The 18,989-nt window shown below is 41.6% G+C and overlaps 1 protein-coding gene across 3 annotated transcripts in view; it reads right to left on the bottom strand.

Moving 5' to 3' along the window:
- The window catches only part of NUP153 (nucleoporin 153), a 124,169-nt gene that overhangs the window by 82,923 nt on the left and 22,257 nt on the right, over nt 1-18,989 (bottom strand). For all 3 annotated transcript variants that reach the window (XM_089682280.1, XM_089682278.1, XM_089682279.1), the window contains exons 2-3: nt 16,485-16,707; nt 2,499-2,723 (exon numbers count right to left, since the gene is read on the bottom strand). In XM_089682280.1, coding sequence (XP_089538406.1) covers nt 2,499-2,723; nt 16,485-16,707 — 448 coding nt within the window. The remainder of the gene's footprint in view (nt 1-2,498; nt 2,724-16,484; nt 16,708-18,989) is intronic.

Raw genomic sequence — 18,989 nt, 5'->3', positions numbered from 1 at the left:
GGGAGAAATGAGGGGGGTGTCACAGCTGCAGGAGAGGTGTGAGAGCCACATGAAACGGCCTGGTGGGCCAGATTGGGCTGACAAGCCTTGTGTTTGGAACATTTGACCTATGGCATTAGAAAAAGGACTTCAAAACTTGTTTCCTTGTACCATTTGATTTTGGAATCAATGTAATTTCCTAAACAGTGTGTGAAGCACTGTATTCAAGTAGGATTAGCCTTACTTCCACTGTATGTTAAGGGGTTTGTTTTAAATACAGCTGCTTACATGCAGTGCCTTGAAAAAGTATTCATAGCCCTTATTTTCCACATTTCGTCATGTTACAACCAAAAACATAAAAATATTTTATTGGGATTTTATTTGTTAGACACAAAGTGGCACATAATTGTGAAGGAGAAGAAAATGATAAATGCTTTTCAAATTTTTGTTTACAAATCTCTGAAAAGTGTGAGCATACATTTGTATTCAGCTCCCTTTACTCTGATACCCCTAACTAAAATCTAGTGGAACCAATTGCCTTCAGAAGTCATATAATTAATAAATAGTACACCTGTGTGTATTTTAATCTTCGTATAAATACAGCTGTTCTGTGAAGCCCTCACTCAGATGTTTGTTAGAAAACATTAATCAACACATAGCATCATAAAGGCCAAGGAACACACCAGAAAGGTCAGGGATAAAGTTGTGCAGATGTTTAAAGCAGGGTTAGGTTATAAAAAAATATCCCAAGCTTCGAACATCTCACGGAGCACTGTTCAATCCATCATCTGAAAATGGATAGAGTATAGCACAATTGAAAACCTACCAAGATATGGTCGTCCACCTAAACTGACGAGCCAGGCAAGGAGAGCAATAGATCAGAGAGCAATAATCAGGGAAGCAGCCAAAAGGTCCATGGTAACTGGAGGAGCTGCAGAGATCCACAGCTCAGGTGGGAGAATCTGTCCACAGGACAACGTTTAGTCGTGCCCTCCACAAATCTGGCTTTTATGGAAGAGCGGCAAGAAGAGAGCCATTGTTGAAAGAAAGCCATAAGAAGTCCCGTTTGCTGTGTGCCCCACATGGCTTCTCGCAAACATGTGGAAGAAGGTTCTATGGTCAGATGAGACCAACATTTAACTTTCTGGCCTAAATGCAAAACGCTATGCATGGAGGAAAATTAATACTGCACAATACCCTGAACACACAATCCCCACCGTGAGACATGGTGGTGGTGGCAGCATAAAGTTGTGGGAATGCTTTTCTTCAGCATGGACAAGGAAGCTGGCCAGCATTGATGGGAAGATGGATGGAGCCAAGCACAGGGCAACCATAGAAGAAAACCTGTTGGAATCTGCAAAAAAGACTTGAGACTGGGGCGGAGGTTCACCTTCCAGCGGGACAACTACCTAAACATACAGCCAGAGCTACAATGGAATATCTTAGATCAAAGCATAGTCATGTGTTAGAATGGCCCAAAGTCCAGACCTAAATTAAATTGAGAATCTCTGGCAAGACTTGAAAAATTGATGTTCACAGACTATCACCATCCAATCTGACAGAGCTTGAGCTTTTTGCAAAAAAGAATGGGAAAAAAATGTAACTCTAGATTTGTAAAGCTGGTATGTACATACCCAAAAAGACTTGCAGCTGTAATTGCAGCGAAAGGTGGTTCTGCAAAGTACTGACTCAGGGAGGCTGAATACAAATGCACACCACACTTTTCAAAAATTTTTAAAAAAGTCTGAAAACAATTTATCATTTTCCTTCCACTTCACAATTATGTGCCACTTTGTGTTGGTATATCACACAAAATCCCAAGGCACTATATATTTTTGCACATTTGTTTATGTTTAATTGGTATAAGTTTGGGAGTATTTGTAGCACAGAATGGGGATACAACACAACCTAAATAGGAATATATTGTTAGCAAGCATTTACATACACTTAAAATAGAAAGAAAGAAATTTCAAAAACATTTTATCTAGGCGTGCCTATTTCTAAATGAGTCTGCAACTAGGATGGTCAAATATCAAGGTTACGTGACACAAATTGGGGCCATAACTTGCTTGAGATTGGCATAGGTGGGATCCTAACCACATTTAAGCAAAATGTCCACTCTTTGTCTGTGGGATCTTTAAGGATTACCCATGTCCCAATGACAGTTAAGTATTTAGAAACCTGAGAAAATGCACCATCAAGTTTGGGCATTTGGGCCCATGGTAAAGCTTTTTCTTACATCAGCCATTCTTTTCTAAAGGAATCAGCGAGCATAAATGGCAGGAAGAATGTGTTTATCCTCCTTAAGGTTCTGATACATGTGTTCATGTAGTGACAGACACTTGACATTCAAGAGGAAAAAAAGTGGCAATCAAGTTGCCTTGTGGAGCTTATCAACATCTCCCAGTCAAGGACCCTTAAAATTCAAAAGCGTAAATCCTTTACCAGCTGATATCTACAAGAGGACACACTGAAAATTCTAGTTAGATATTTGCAAAATAGTCAGTGCAATAACTTACCTTTATCAGATGCCCGAGAAGAAAAACCACTGGTTGTAGAAATATTGTCGTCATCATGCAAAGAGGCAGAGTCCTTAATTTCTTTAACTAGTGAAAACCCAGAAGTAGAAGGCTGGCAATTAAGTGCAGGAGAGTCCAAAATATTAATGTTTAGATTGGCCCGATGTAATGAAGGTCTTGTTAGTACATCAGGAATATTCATCATCATCTGATTTGTGGTTGGGTCTAGAAGGGTGAAAGAAAATATCATGAATATCAACAAACTCCTTTTCCATACATGGTAGCAATTTTTAATTTTTTTTGCATTATCTTATTTTATGCTAAAAAGCATATGAGGACAAAACAGCAGAACAAAGAGTGGTGTCCGTATGACAAATCTTTACTGAACATAAAAACAGCATCTACTTACATTTCAAAATGGATTTTCCTATTTTAACATGTAAGTAGATGCAGTTTTATTTCCAATAAAGCGCTCTGCTGTTTTGTCTTTCCCGTTCTGAAGCTGGCTTCCCAAGATGGCTGTGAAAATGCTGTGCCCGATGTAGGTTGATCAGTTTCCAGTACCACAACCAATCTTCTCTATGTCCTTATCCCCAAGACAAATCCCCATCACTGTGAGTTTTGGATCCCTTTCTACACTCCATCAGTTCACAAGCTAGTGCTACAGTTTAATAGCTTTTTTCCCCTTTCACAAATTATTCTATAATATGAAATGCATCAAATGAAGTAAAATCTAACCAGTTTTAATCAAAATGATAAGACTGCAATAAAAGCAATTATCACCCCTAAACCAGATGTAAATAAAATGGCCAAACCAACTAAATACTTGAAAAGATATTGTTCACTGACAAAAATGCTGTATTGGGTGCAGAGTACTACAAGAACAGGAGCCTTTGCTGCTCCAGCTCTCACAATGAATCAATGGAAAAAAGGCTACATCATGGCAACAGTGGATGTTAACACACTATACACTAGCATTCAACAGGAGGCTGCTCTGGAAGCTGTAAAATTGACCCTAAAAGCAAGCTAAACAAATAAAAAAAAAAAAACCAAAACAGTATGTTTATTCTAGATTGGCAACGACAAATAACTTCTTGTATAACAAATACTATTCACAAACTAGGGGCATGGCAATGGGAGCTAAATATGCTCCCAGTGTCACAAACCTTACAATGTCAAAATGGGAGGTAGAATAGATACCGTATTTTCCGGCGTATAAGACGACTTTTCAACACAAGAAAAACTTCTGAAAAGTCGGGGGTCGTCTTATACGCCGGTGTCAGGGCAGCACTTTGAGGGCCGCGGCGACATGGCGACTCCCCCCCTCCTCCTTCAATGGACACTAAGTACAGGGGTGGGCAGAGGGGCTGCTGTACCTTACCTGGCTCCGGTCCCGGTCCCACGACGATCCGGTCCAGGAAGCGCAGCTGCTTTTTCTTTCAGTTCAGCCGCTCGATGGTCGCGTGGCCGCTCGGCTCCTCACCGGTGATTGGGCACCAGCACTGGAAAGGCACACAGGCGACCAATCACCGGCCAGGAGGCGGAGCCGAGCAGCCCCGCGAAAATCTGAAAGAAGGAGCAGCCGCTGCTCTCCCCCACTGACACCAACGATGGGGCACTGTTCCTCCCCCACTGACACCAACGATGAGGCACTATTCCTCCTCCCCACTGACACCAATGATGGGGCACTATTCTCCCCACTGATACCAATGCTGGGGCACTATTCCTTCCACTGATACCAATGATAGGGCACTATTTCTCCCACTGACACCAATGATGGGGCGCAATTCCTGCCACTGATACCAATGCTGGGGCACTATTCCTTCCACTGATACCAATGCTGGGGCACTATTCCTTCCACTGATACCAATGATGGGGTGCTATTCCTCCCACTGACACCAATGGGGCACTATTCCTCCCACTGACACCAATGATGGGACACTATTCCTCCCACTGACTAATGATGGGGCACTATTCCTCCCACTGACTAATGATGGGGCACTATTCCTCCCACTGACACTAATGATGGGACACTATTCCTCACACACTGACACTAATGATGGGGCACCATCATTGGTGTCAGTGGGAGGAATAGTGCCCCATCATTGGTGTCAGTGGATGAAATAGTGCCCCATCATTGGTGTCAGTGGGAGGAGTAGTGCCTCATCATTGGTATCAGTGGGAGGAATCGTGCCCCATCATTGGTGTCAGTGGGAGGAATAGTGTCCCATCATTGGAATACCATACTGAAATAGCATACCATATTGAAATCAAATCTGATGTTTTTTCATTTTTATTTGGTGTGCGTTGGAAGAGGGGTAGTCTTATACGGCGAGTATAGCTCAAACCCTATATTTTAACAGGAAAAGTAGGGGGTCGTCTTATACGCCCAGTCGTCTTATACGCCGGAAAATACGGTATTTGGAGAACATAGAGGGCCTAGTATTTTATAAATGTTTCATTGATGATGTGGTAATCCGGAAATCACTAAAATATTTCTTGGATGAGATTAATAACAGATATGGCCTATCCCTTTTCAGCAGAATGGAGCAGAGAGAGAGTGTAAACTTCTTGGATCTCACATTGTTTGTGGACAATGAAATGATCTATACAAAAACAAACCCTTTAAAAAAGGAAACTTTTTTTTTTTACCTACAAACAATTGTTAACACCCAAAATGGGTAGGAAATATTCCAAAAGGGACAGCCGGTTACACAATGAGGTGAAATTGTGAGTTAGAAAAAGATTGTAATTAACCAATTTTCTGATCGTTTTGCCAGGAAGAAATATGAAAAAAAGAAAAACTATGAAAACTAAGAATGAAGCAAATTAAACTGATAAGGATATATTGACTAAAAAGAGAAAGGAAAATTAGGGGACAAAATATGTTTTTTGATGAAGTTTAGTAGAGGTTACAGGGGCACAGAAAAAAAATTGTTAAACATTGGCCTTAACTGCTAAGATCTATTAAGAAAAAAAAAAAAACCCAGGTTCATTTATGGGAAAACCAGAGCACTGAGAAACATTGTAGTAAAAAAAATGTAAAATCCACCCAGGAGAGGGAGTACTTTCCTTGGTATACGAGGGTTCTACAGGCACCAAAGGCAAAAATAGGGATAAAGAGAAATAAAAACAAAACAAAAAACAGTTAAATAGGACTGATAAGGAAGGAGTATGAGATTAAGTCACTGATATGGTGTAGTAACTCCGATGTGACCAACATACTGAAATGTCCGTGCGGACTCCAGTACGTGGGGAGGACCACTAGGGAACTACATACACATTTAGGGGAGAATATCAGTAGTATTAAAAAAAAAAAAAAAAAAAAAAAAAAAAAAAAAGGTACGCCAAACACAGTGTATCCAGGCAATTTAACCCCCTGACACCGACATAACACAAATATGCGGCCTCACAAAACCTGGCTTTTTTCTGAGGGGCCGCATATTTGTGTACCTGTCTTTCTGCTGGGAGCGCGCCGCACAGCGTGCTCCCAGCACAAAGACCAGGGTTTCACCGAGAGCCCTGGGTGCCGTTCTAACGATCGGGACCTGGAACTCCCAATCCCGGGTCACATGATCGCTGTGATAACCTCTGATTGGCTATCACAGTGATCCGTCACTGTTTAGCCTGCCTCCCTTGTCCCTCTCCCCCACTATAAATGGAGGAGAGATACATTGTATTTCTATAACTCCTGGCATAGAGGGGGGAAAAAAATGTAAAAAATATATAAATATTAAAAAATAAAATAAAGGAAAAATACCTAGATTAAGGTTTGATCTAGTTCAGTGCCAGGGTAAGTGTTTGGGTCAGGTTCAAGAGGTCAGGATTTTTTTTTTTTTAATTGGTATCCGTTTCAGGTAAAAAAATAAAATAAAAATGCGTACTATTGTTTTTGGGCTGTACAACGGGCACACACAGCAAATAACATACACATATATTGGTATTGCTATGATCATAAAGAGCTGGAAAATTTATTTTGGGTTGTTCTTTGGTGGTAGGTTATGGCAGTAATCAGAAACACAGCTAAAATTAAAAATATATATTTCTTTTTTACTATTTTTGGGCCAGTTTTCCTTTGATAATAAAACCAAAAAAATCAAGGAGATATCCACTACCATTTACCACTAAATGAAAGCCCAATTTGTCCTGAAAAAAACAAGGCATAATTCACCTGGATGTACAAAGTAGTTGTGATGATATGTACGATTTTGCTAAAACATGTCAACGTTGCAAAATTGTGCTTAGACATTAAGATTTGTTTTACCCTTAGGCATGAAGGGGTTAAAGAAGATCATAAAAATTGTAATGAGTCAACATTTTATGGTATTGATCGGGTTGAAGGCCATTGGAGAAGGCAGGATAAGAAAAAACAAGTGTCAATACAAAACTAAATGGGATTTACAATCTAGACACTGGTACCTTTGGTTTCAATAACAATTTAGACCTCAACAGCTTTATTGCTATTTTTTTATATTTATCGTTCTTGATTAAAAAGGTTGTATAAATTGTGCATTAACTATTCGTTTTTTATACAATATGAGTTTCTGGGTAATATCTGCCCCCCCAAACACATAACCAGATGCTGAAGGATAATTCTATTTGGGAGATCTGACTTTCACTTTAGGAGGTGTATTGTGAGCAGATTTATAGCTTTGTGCCATGTGGCAGGAGCCCATTATAACATATTAAGCCCACACACCTATGGATATTGGTTATCGATCCATGATTGTACATAACATTCTTAGTACTTTAAATAATCTTTTAGCACTTTGTCATTGGGGTAGGCAACTACTCGTGCGTTAGCGAGTAATAGAATTGCATAATGGCTGCCAATATAAAATACAATGAGAAAATGTGGTATTGATAAAAATTAAGTGTGGAGATGGGTTAACCTTGTAACAAAAGTACAGCAGAAGAGTTATTTTCTGTTACACACCTTAAAGATGCTAGCACGATGAAACACCACGTGGGGGGGGGGGGGCCCACACAGGAGGGGATGTCATCCCGCTACATACTCCTGAAGTTGATGAGTACCTGCAGGGTAAGCAAGGCTTGTGCTGTGGATAGATTTGCGAGATGGCGGAGCTGGTGCTTTAATATGATTAAGTGCAGTTTTCCTAGGGCAAGGTTATACACTTACAAATGTGACTGAGCAATACATGTTTTTAACAGAGGTATTTTAATAAGTAGAAAGTTTTACACTATATGAGCTTTTCCTTTTTATGGTGGCACCTAATGGTGGTGTATTTTGAGAGGAGAAAGCGCAGCAGTGGTCCGGGACCCCGTCCCCTAAAGGGGAAAAAAGAGCTTTATGACACATATAAAACAAGAGGGTCACGGTTATCTGGGGAGTTTTTTTGTGGTGAAGGTGATGGCACGTGGCAATTCTCTTCACTGAAGGGAATAAAGAATTTTGTGACTGATTGGAGAGGAGTGCAAAAAGAACACTGAGTACTTTCAGTGGACACTTCTTTTGATTATTATTGGGATGAAATTATGCAAAGCACACCGATTTGGGACTTGCATATGCACTTTATTTTTTGGATGAACATTGATTTTGAAAGAGCCTTTATTTTGTATGCACCTTATTTCCAAAAGTATTGGAACACCCCTCCAAATCATTAGATTCAGGTGTTCCAATCACCAAATCAAGCACCTAGGCAGGCAGACTGCTTCTACAAACATGTGTGAAAGAATGGGACGCTCTCAGGAGCTCACCTGTACAATAAGTCCATCTGTGAGATTTCCTTGCTACTAAATATACCAGTGTCAACGGTTAGTGGTATTATAACAAAGTGGAAGCAAGTGGGAACTGCAGCAACTCAGTTAGGCCATGTAAAAATGACAGAGCGGGAACAGCACATGCTGAAGCACAGAAGTCGCCAACAGTCTCCAGGGCCAATAGCTAAAGACCTCCAAACTTAGAATGGCCTTCAGATTAGCACAACTGTGCACACAGCTTCATGGAATGGGTTCCCAAGCAGCTGCATCCAAGCCTCACATCAATCACCAACTGCAATGCAAAGCATCGGCTGCACTGGTGTAAAGCACATCGCCACTGGACTCAAACAGTGAAGACGTGTTCTCTGGAGTGATGAATTACGCTGATCGGTCTGACAATCAGATAGACATGTCTGGGTTTGGCAGCTGCCAGGAGAACTGTACTTGCCTGACTGCATTGTGCCAAGTGTAAAGTTTGGTGGAGGGGGGATTATGGTGTGGGGTTGTTTTTCAGGGGTTAGGCTTAGCCCCTAAGTTCCAGTGAAGGGAAATGGCCAAAAAGCACCATAGACAGACTGACGGGAGTGACTTTTGGGGGTGGGGAGACCCCTGTCTCAGCTCCTCATATGTGTAACCCACCCTGTTCCTGTTAGGGGTACAGGGTGGTCTGTCCTGATATTGTGTAAACATGTATAGGTGGGGTGTGGGGGTTGCTCATGGTTTACTGCCATGTGGTCCCATTGTTCTATTATGTGTTTGTGTCTTGACTTGGTGGGGGGCGTTTCCAGCAGCCCTCCTGATGGGGCTGTCTGTTGGGATGTGTCTCTGGTGGTTAAATTTGGTTTGCCCCACCCTGTGTCCTTATGCAGGGAGGTGGGTTGTTCCCTTGAATGTTTATATCTTTTGTCTGTGTTAATATAAAGCAGTCTACTTCCTGTCTTAAGAAGAGCCTGGTGCTGTCTTTTTTCCTGTATGGTCAGCGGTGGTGTCTGGGGGTCTGTGTTCGGACAGGAAAGCTGGAGTCTAACGCAAATACCCTAGTGCAGTCAGGGTCCGGTTCCGTTATACAGACACTCCTAAACCTTGTGGACAGCTTTCCCAGAAGAGCTGAAGCTGTTATAGCTCCAAAGGGTAGGCCAACTCACTATTGAACCCTATGGACTAAGGCTGAGATGCCATTACAGTTCATGTGCGTGTAAAAGGTGTCAATACTTCTGGCACTATAGTGCATGTTGTTTTTTTTGCATTTTAGTTTTCGCACTTAGCGCTGACACATAGTATATATCTTGAGTAAAACATCCTGAGGGACCTTATGTCCTCACACTAAAACTCAACACCATCACCTAGGTGAAGGTTTATGTACCATCCCCCTTTAATTCAAATATCCAACTCCCTTTTAGGCCTCAAATTGTCCAATGGTCCCCCTCCTTTTTATAGACTTTATTGCAGTTTTAGATCCTACTACAAGGGATTGCTTACATGGAAAGGGTAGAGCACAACCTGCGTTTCTTGATTGGTTACACACTTATGACCTCACTAAACTGTGTAAACTGTGGAGGTGGAAGCATCCAGACAATTCCTGTCATTCAGATACCTTTACCACTATATCTAGAATTGACCTAGCTCCTGCCACCCCACAGACACTGCCGCTGCCGCTGTTGATGCTACATAGCTACCCAGAAGGTATTTCAGATCAAACTTCTCTAGCAGTAACTCTTCAACTCCTTGCACTGGGTGGGCAGGGTTGTATGGCGCCTACACCCTCAATGGTTGGAAGACCAAGTGGTAATTGGTGAATGTGCTAAAGCACAGCTGAATTCTGTCAACTTAACACTGACAATGCCTCCCCTTCCTCAGAATGGGACGCTTTTAAAGCAACCCTTTGAGGAACCTTTGTGTCCATAAACAGGAATATTATGTAAAAATAAGCATTTAGTCACTGCAGAGCTTGAATCTACTATGCTTCAAGCAGAACACATCCATGCTAATGCTCCTTCCCTCGCTACCCATGCAGATTGACTTTACAAACGGATCTTATAAACTCCGCTTTGTTGCACTCATCGCCCCTAAACATACAACCCTACTACAATGGAATGGTTTAGATCAAAGCATATTCATGTGTTAGAATGGCCCAATTAAAGTCCAGACCTAAAGCCAATTGAGAATCTGTGGCAAGACTTGAAAGTTGCTGTTCGCAGACACTCTCCATCCAATCTGACAAAGCTTGGGCTATCCTCGCTGCATATCAATGCCCACCAGTGCCGCCTCATTAACTTACATCAATGAAGGAGAAAAATTACCTGTTTGCAAAATTTTATAATAGAAAGAAAAATTTAAAATTTTTTGCTCTTTTTATTGCGCAAAAAAAATAAAAAAAAACACCCAGTGGCGATTAAATACCACCAAAAGAAAGCTCTATTTGTGAAAAAAAAAATTAAAAATGTCAAATGGGTACAGTGTTACATGACTGCACAATTGTCATTCAAACGGCAACAAACATGAACTATTTTCAATCCTTATTCTGCTAGCATTAGTAAAAATGAAAGTATGTTTACGTTAACGTTTGTTTTACATTTCTTCAGTTACTTCCTGGTTTCATGCCTAGGCAAATGATGATCATACATCACAGGAGCCTTCTCAGCTAAACACAGCCTACTGCCTGAGCTAAGGGCAGATGGATTCCAGAATGCTATATGAATCATCCATCTGCCCTTACTCAAGATGGCCACAGCCAGAAAATGTTGAAGATGGCCACAGCCAGAAAATGTTGAGGGTGTTTTTCAAAGCAATTTATCAGCAAAACAAAGCATGGAGATATAGATGGATGGGGGAGTTTTCTTTGATTAAAAATTATTTAAATTGCATTTTTGGTTTGTGGTACTCAGATGCAGGGTAGTTGTGCTTTAAAAAGCAAAACAAAAATTAAATACACTTAAGCTTACCAAACCTTAGATGTGGTGGCTGCATTAGGTTTCTTTTTACCTGTATTTCACATTTTGATCCTAATCAGTAACACTTCCTGTCTCAGGGTGTGTGCATTCTGGATGAAAAAGTAAAGCAGATACCTTTGGACACTCGCATTGTCAACCTGGGAAAAGGGTAGTGTTTAAAAGCACTTGAACATGTTTTCCCTCTTGGGATAATTGGATTCTTTTCTACATAGTTACCCATAAAATCCATTTCTTAGAGTACATCACAGGACACAGAGCAGGATATAAAATCACTACGATCTGGGTTATGCGCCACCTATAGGTGAATGGATGCTGGCAGAAGAAAACAGACAGGAATTCTTCCCCTATATAACCCCTTCCTACACAGGAAATACCTCAGTTTTGTAGAAAGATATGAATACCAGAAAGAGGGGAGGAACCTCTGTGTCCCATGATATACTCCAAGAAATGGATTTGACAGGCAAGAACGTAGAAAAAAAAAATCAAAATTTTGTTTTATTGTACATCACAGGACACAGAGCAGGCTATAATCATTACTATGTGGGATTTCCCAAAGCAATCCATTTAAGGGGAGGGAAACCCCAATCCCAAACACCATAATCAGCCCAAGGACCGACTTCACTGCCCGTAACACTGCAGCCAAACACAGCATCTTCTGTAGCTCTAACATTCACTTGGTAGAACCTTGTCAATGTATGCACTGAAGACCAGGTAGTGGTCTTGCAAACCTGAGTCACAGACGCCTGATAGCAAATGCCCAAGAGGCTCCTACACTTTTGGTAGAGTGCGCTCTTACCCGAAAGGGTGGGACCTTGCCCTTGAAACCATGGGCTTGAACGATTAACTGGTGGATCCAATGAGAAATAGTTTCCTTGGATACTGCTTGCCCTTTCCTGGGCCCTTTTGGTAGCCCAAACAAGGAATCGGACCTTCTGATTTGTGCCAACCTCTTCAGATAGGACGACAGCTCACATTGCATCCAAATAATGCAGCAATTTCTCTCCTGGAGAATGAGCATTCAGACAAAAAGAGGGTAGGACAATGTCCTGATTCAAGTGAAAGCTAGAAACCACTTTAGGCAAGGATGGACAAAGGAGTAATGCCTTCTTATTGTGTTAGATTAAAAATGGCTCCTTGCAAGAAAGAGCTGCCAGCTCCAACACCTTTCTTGCCAAAGTGATTGCTATTAAAAAAAACAAAACCACATTTTTCTAGTCAAAAGAAGTAGTGGAATATCACAACTAGGTGGTTCAAACTGCTGCTTCTGTTAGATAGCCAACACTAAATTAAAATCCCAAGGGCACAAGCAAGGTACTGTATGAATCACAGAAAGGCCTTAACAGGGAGTGTGAAGTAATAGGCCTTTGAAAGAATATGGTTAAAGCTGAAATCTGACCCTTACTGGTGCCCAAAGCCAACTTAATTTCCACTCTCGACTGGAGAAAAGAGAAATTCCTCCCAATCACATATTTCCTGGGATGCCATCCTTTGGCCTCACACCAGGAAATGTAAGACTTCCAGACTCTGTAATAAATGTTTCTAGAAACTGGCTTCCTAGCATTTAACAGTGTAGAAATAACTGGACCTGAGAGCCCCTCGGGTCCCTCAAGATCATGGCTTCAATAGAAACAGCATCAAATTTAGCGAACGTAAAGCAGGGTCTCATATTGGGCCCTGAAACAGTAGGTCTGACCAGACAGTTACTGGGTCAGGTTAATTACGCAATTAACCCTTCACACTGCCACCACCACCTTTCAGCACAGAGAAGGAGGAAACTCACCAATCTTAGCAGTAACACTATGTTTGAATAAGAGTCTGTATACACACGGTCACCGCAGGCAGATGTATGCAGAAGTTTAAAACACACAGTAGCACTCTTCAGAGACAGGGATTCTTAGTTTGCATTAAAGAGCTTTAGAAACAGTCCAAGACTTTTCAGAAAATAGGATTTATTACTAAAAAGGTCAAAATGTTGCAATAAAAATATTTACAGAAAAAGATATAGCATATATATATATATATATATATATATATATATATATATAAATAAATACAGAGAGCAATAACACACCAGAGAGATAACAGAAAGAAATTTAGAGAGGTAGAATACTTGCCAGAGTCTGGGTTAAAGCAGATTTCTGGGTTAAAGCAGATTCAAGTGTTCTGAACAAAAGGGTACCGTTTTTCCCAAGTTGGTTCCTGATGTTAAAATGGGAGAATCTCTTCATCTTACTTCTCCAGGCCTGACAGCCTATTTTCTAGTCCTCCAGCAGGGGGTGTCTCTGAAGCCAAGGGCCAATCGCCTCATTTGGGGAGGCGGTTTAGGCGGAGACCCAGGCTAGGACCAAAATCCCTCCCAAGTTATACCATGGTCAATAACCTTCCATAGGTACATGTAGCATCCTATCCACTGGTAGGATAATATGCAGAATGATATTCTGAACATCCAGACATCAGATATGGCATATCTGCTTGGGATGGTTAAGGAGATATCGCTTTCTGCTCTCGGGTAGACATAATCTAGGGATGTAAGGTATCAGGTGACACGCATTAAACTGACCTATCTGAATATACAGTGGGGCAAAAAAGTATTTAGTCAGCCACCAATTGTGCAAGTTCTCCCACTTAAAAAGATGAGAGAGGCCTGTAATTGGCATCATAGGTAGACCTCAACTATGAGAGACAAAATGAGAAAACAAATCCAGACAATCACATTGGCTGATTTGGAAAGAATTTATTTGCAAATTATGGTGGAAAATAAGTATTTGGTCAATATCAAAAGTTCATCTCAATACTTTGTTATATATCCTTTGTTGGCAATGACAGAGGTCAAACGTTTCCTGTAAGTCTTCACAAGGTTGGCACACACTGTTGCTGATATGTTGGCCCATTCCTCCATGCAGATCTCCTCTAGAGCAGTGATGTTTTGGGGCTGTCACTGGGCAACACAGACTTTCAACTCCCTCCAAAGGTTTTCTATGGGGTTGAGATCTGGATACTGGCTAGGCCACTCCAGGACCTTGAAATGCTTCTTACGAAGCCACTCCTTCATTGCCCGGGCGGTGTGTTTGGGATCATTGTCATGTTGGAAGACCTAGCCACGTTTCATCTTCAATGCCCTTGCTGATGGAATGAGGTTTGCACTCAAAATCTCACGATACATGGCCCCATTCATTCTGTCCTGTACATGGATCAGTCGTCCTGGTCCCTTTACGGAGAAACAGCCCCAACGCATGATGGATGTTGCCACCCCCATGCTTCACAGTAGGTATGGTGTTCTTTGGATGCGACTCAGCATTCTCTCTCCTCCAAACACAACGAGTTGTGTTTCTACCAAACAGTTCTATTTTGGTTTCATCTGACCATATGACATTCTCCCAATCCTCTTCTGGATCATCCAAATGCGCTCTAGCAAACTTCAGATGGGCCCGGACATGTACTGGCTTAAGCAGGGGGACACGTCTGGCACTGTAGGATCTTAGTCCCTGGCGGCCTAGTGTGTTACTGATGGTAGCCTTTGTCACGTTGGTCCCAGCTCTCTGCAGGTCATTCACCAGGTCCCCCCGTGTGGTCCTGGGATTTTTGCTCACCGTTCTTGTGATCATTTTGACCCCACGGGGTGAGATCTTGTGTGGAGCCCCAGATCGAGGGAGATTATCAGTGGTCTTGTATGTCTTCCATTTTCTAATTATTGCTCCCACAGTTGATTTGTTCACACCAAGCTGCTTGCCTATTGCAGATTCAGTCTTCCCAGCCTGGTGCAGGTCTACAATTTTGATTTTGGTGTCCTTCGACAGCTCTTTGGTCTTCAGCATAGTGGAGTTTGGAGTGTGACTGAGGTTGTGGACAGGTGTCTTTTATACTGATAACAAGTTCAAACAGGTGCCATTGATACAGGTAATGAGTGCAGGACAGAGGAGCCTCTTAAAGAAGAAGGTACAGGTCTGTGAGAGCCAGAAATCTTGCTTGTTTGTAGGTGACCAAATACTTATTTTCCACCATAATTTGCAAATAAATTCTTTCCAAATCAGCCAATGTGATTGTCTGGATTTTTTTTCTCATTTTGTCTCTCATAGTTGAGGTCTACCTATGATGCCAATTACAGGCCTCTCTCATCTTTTTAAGTGGGAGAACTTGCACAATTGGTGGCTGACTAAATACTTTTTTGCCTCACTGTATGCTTTGTTTTACTGCACATATTTCCCTCCGGGAGTTTATGAAATTGTATGAAAAAGTGGTTTCAAATGGGATGAAGGTTTTACTGCTATTCCGGAATGCTTTCAAGTCCAGTGACTGACAGGTTTATAGCTTTACGATCAGCTCAGAACAAGAGTCTGACAGACACCATGGCATCAGCTAATTGGGTTTACAACCATGAAGTGTATCCAGCTGTGCCCAATGCACTCCTGAACTCAGCCACACCAGACCACATGCCATTCAACAAAAAGGGAGGGGGGGGGGGGGGGGACCGATTTGGAGTGAAAATTACACAAGATGGAGGATCTTTAGCAAAATGGATGTCCGCTTCCATATCTGTACGTACAATTGCTACAAGTACCATTCAAATTTGTGCAACTTAAAGTCGCAGCAACTTGAAAGTGGTTTCTGCACCACTGTGGTACGACTTTGGTGCTGTGGATGTAAAGTCGGATTAAAGTCGCACCAAAAGTCTCTACAAAGTTGCACTGGAGATTGCACAACTTTGGAGGTGCACTAATGTGAATGGACCCTTAACCAGAGACCTTATGAAGCCCTTGAAAGGCTTTTTAGGTAAGCCAAAAACTGTTCTTTGGTGCATATAAGATATTAAGAGCATTACTGAAAAATACCTTTTTAAAGCATCTTTATATGCAGAGGTGGGAAAGGATTCTGCGTTGTGAACTCTCACTAGAGAGGTGGAAGGGGATCTGGAATCTGTTCCACAGGAGCTCTATATGCATGCATTTAAAAAAAATAAATATTATAAAATACTAAAAGGCACTGGTACTACATTCTCTTGTTATCCCTTGGATAAATTACTAGAGATGTGGGCTCTTCATATTACCTCCTGTGGACCTGCCCAGACATACTGATCTTTTGGTGGGAAGTTAACACCACTTCCTAAACTGGCAGAATTCACATTAGACTTCGATCCACTGATGCACTTATACGCTATAGTACGTTTGTGTTAAGAGACCCAATTATGACCAGTTAGCAGTAGGCAAAGTTAACTCGTGTAATATTATTACACAGCTTTCAGTTGATTTTAAAAGCCCAAATGACAGCATCCCTTGGATATATCAAACATATAACTGTATAAATCATTGAAACTCACCAGACTGGATCCTAACAGGTTCTGGGGCGGCCCTCCCAAAAAGTGGGAGAGACTCCCTATCTTCAAAATGGTCATTTTCAACATCATTCTGCGTTTCCACGTGCTCCTCTGGTTCATTAGTGTGCTGAGCAACCTCATGCACCTCTTCCACGCTGTTAAAATATTTTTGTAACCATACTGGAACTATGCTTTTTACTGTATCTTTAACTCGGCTAATGATGCCCTGTAGGTTGGGAGAAAAAGAAAAAAAAAAAAGGGAAAATTAAATATCTTTTCAGTTTGTGTATATACTTTGCAGTTATATTAACATTTTGTAGACATATATTAGAGAACAAAATAATATTTACACAAATTTGAGCAAAAAAAGAACAAAAGGTTGCACTACATGGTACTAGACCATGGGTACTGAACTAAAATTCATGGAGGTCCATAAAAGATTCAACCAACAGAAGTATGGATCGTATGTATGCACCGTGACACAGATCCTTCACATCACACATCTTCTCGTGGGTTCATCTCTCTTTGGCTGGAGAACGTTCATAAAATTGAACGTGTTCCCATTCTGCAGAGAAATGTGCTGTACTTTACCAGATGTGCGGGGGTGCCAGTAATTCTTGAATGCAACCCCACACATCGCCACCTATGAAATTTTCACATGCACCAAGCGGCTAGGTGCTGTTTGATTTTAAAAGAAGGGTCAGGGACTTCTCCCATCTTTCTTTAGGGTAGCACTTTAAAATTAATGGGCTGGCCAACCGGCGATGCATGCATGCACATATCTGAATGGAGTCTCATATACTAGTCCCTCTCTTTACATCACAGTTCCCTGCCCTTCACATCAAATGCCATGCTCCCCCCATAATTGTCCTCTGCCCCCATCCGTCACATTACTGTCCACACCCTCTCCCCCCCTCTACTACTGTACTCAGCCCCAATACTGTCCCCCATAATTGTCAGCCCATTACTGTCCACAGCCCCCTTATTGTGCTTAGTTGCCCCATAGTTGGACCAACCTAGCAACCAATCAGCTGCCCGATAACTAGGAAAACAAACTCTCCGTGGTGAGCTGTCTGTCCTCCCGCTGTGGGCTACGAGGAGGACAGCAGTGTTGGGTGCAGGGCGCAACAGGCTTCTAAATGGCGGGTCCGGGCAGAACAGCGAGTCGGTCTGCCATTTAGTGATGCCGGTACCAGACCATTCCTGCTAGCCATTCCACTGTAGTATGAGTGAGTGTGGATTCACACGTGTGGTGCGAATGAAGCTCTGTTTTCACATCTAGTTGACACAGTAGTTGGTGAGCGGTTCAGTTCAGGATCATAAAGCAGAACTTACTAGTGCTAAAATCCAGAAAACAGATAGATATTGGACAATGAATAGCGTCCGAAGGATACTGAAAGTATTAAAAATATCCAAATCATGAAACACTCATGTAACCAAAAAAAGCCCGCATTTGTTTCTTGGTCTCACATCACTAAGTGATGAGAATGATGTGAGACTATATATAGAAACCTACAACAGTAACACCTGTTCTAGGAACAAATAGGATGTTGCCTGTTACTTTGGAGAGATTTTCTCACTTCCTGTTTTGGAAAAAAATGGAGGAAAAGAAAAAAAAAAAAAAACTATTGACGTTTTGCTATTAAACATGTCCAGTAAAATGTTTAAAAAAATCTAAATAGCCATAATATTTAGGCCAAAATGTATTCTGCTACATATCTTGGCTAGAAAAAAAAATTCCAAAACAAACTTTCCTAGAAGCCTTTTGCAGAAAAAACACCTGGGGCTTGTTAAAGTATCTAATGCTTTTACAAGTGTTTAGCCAAACTTACAAAAAGTGTCAAGCACGTGGGTGTTAATTCACTTAATTGGTCAGAATAATAATTTATTCTGGCCACTGAAATTAAAGTTGAATTCCACTCACACTGTAAAAAAAATGAAGTCAGCAGCTACAAAAACTGCCACTCACTTGTCCCACGATCCCGCAGTGCCCTCCTTGCAGTGCGTTTCACCAGCCATCTAAGGTTACAGGCGCTGGCATCTTCAGTGTAGGCACCCAGCAGTGACAGCTTTCGGCTTCACAGCCGGGTGCCCACTGCACATGAGCATTTAGCGATGAGCTTCCTGAATGGCCCCGTAGTCTTCTGGGATCTGTCACGTGTCCCAGAAGACTACAGGAAGGGAAGGGGGGACAAAAACTTTAGCTTCCGATCGTCTAGGTGATTGCAGTGGAAGTGGGAGCGGGTACCTGTCAATTTCAGGTACCTGCTCCCCAAAGTTGCCAATCCTTAATGGGGAGTGGGGGACCAGACTTTAAAGTTGAACTTCCCCTTTTGGGTGGAGCTTCTCTTTACCGCTCGTGCGTAAACTATGGCTGCAACCGACAATTATTCTCATAATTGATTAGTTGGCCGTTTGTTTCAATTAACTGATTAAATTGGACAAAAACCTCAAAAAGAGTTTGGTGTATAATATTAGTTAATATGTAAAAGTAAATTATAAAAAAAA

Source organism: Staurois parvus, unplaced genomic scaffold (genome assembly GCF_062004578.1).
Source record: "Staurois parvus isolate SC_StPar_1 unplaced genomic scaffold, SC_StPar_1.0 ptg000287l, whole genome shotgun sequence".
Lineage (NCBI taxonomy): Eukaryota > Metazoa > Chordata > Amphibia > Anura > Ranidae > Staurois > Staurois parvus.
Note: the sequence above shows the minus strand (reverse complement) of the source record. Positions and strands in the feature narration are given on the sequence as shown.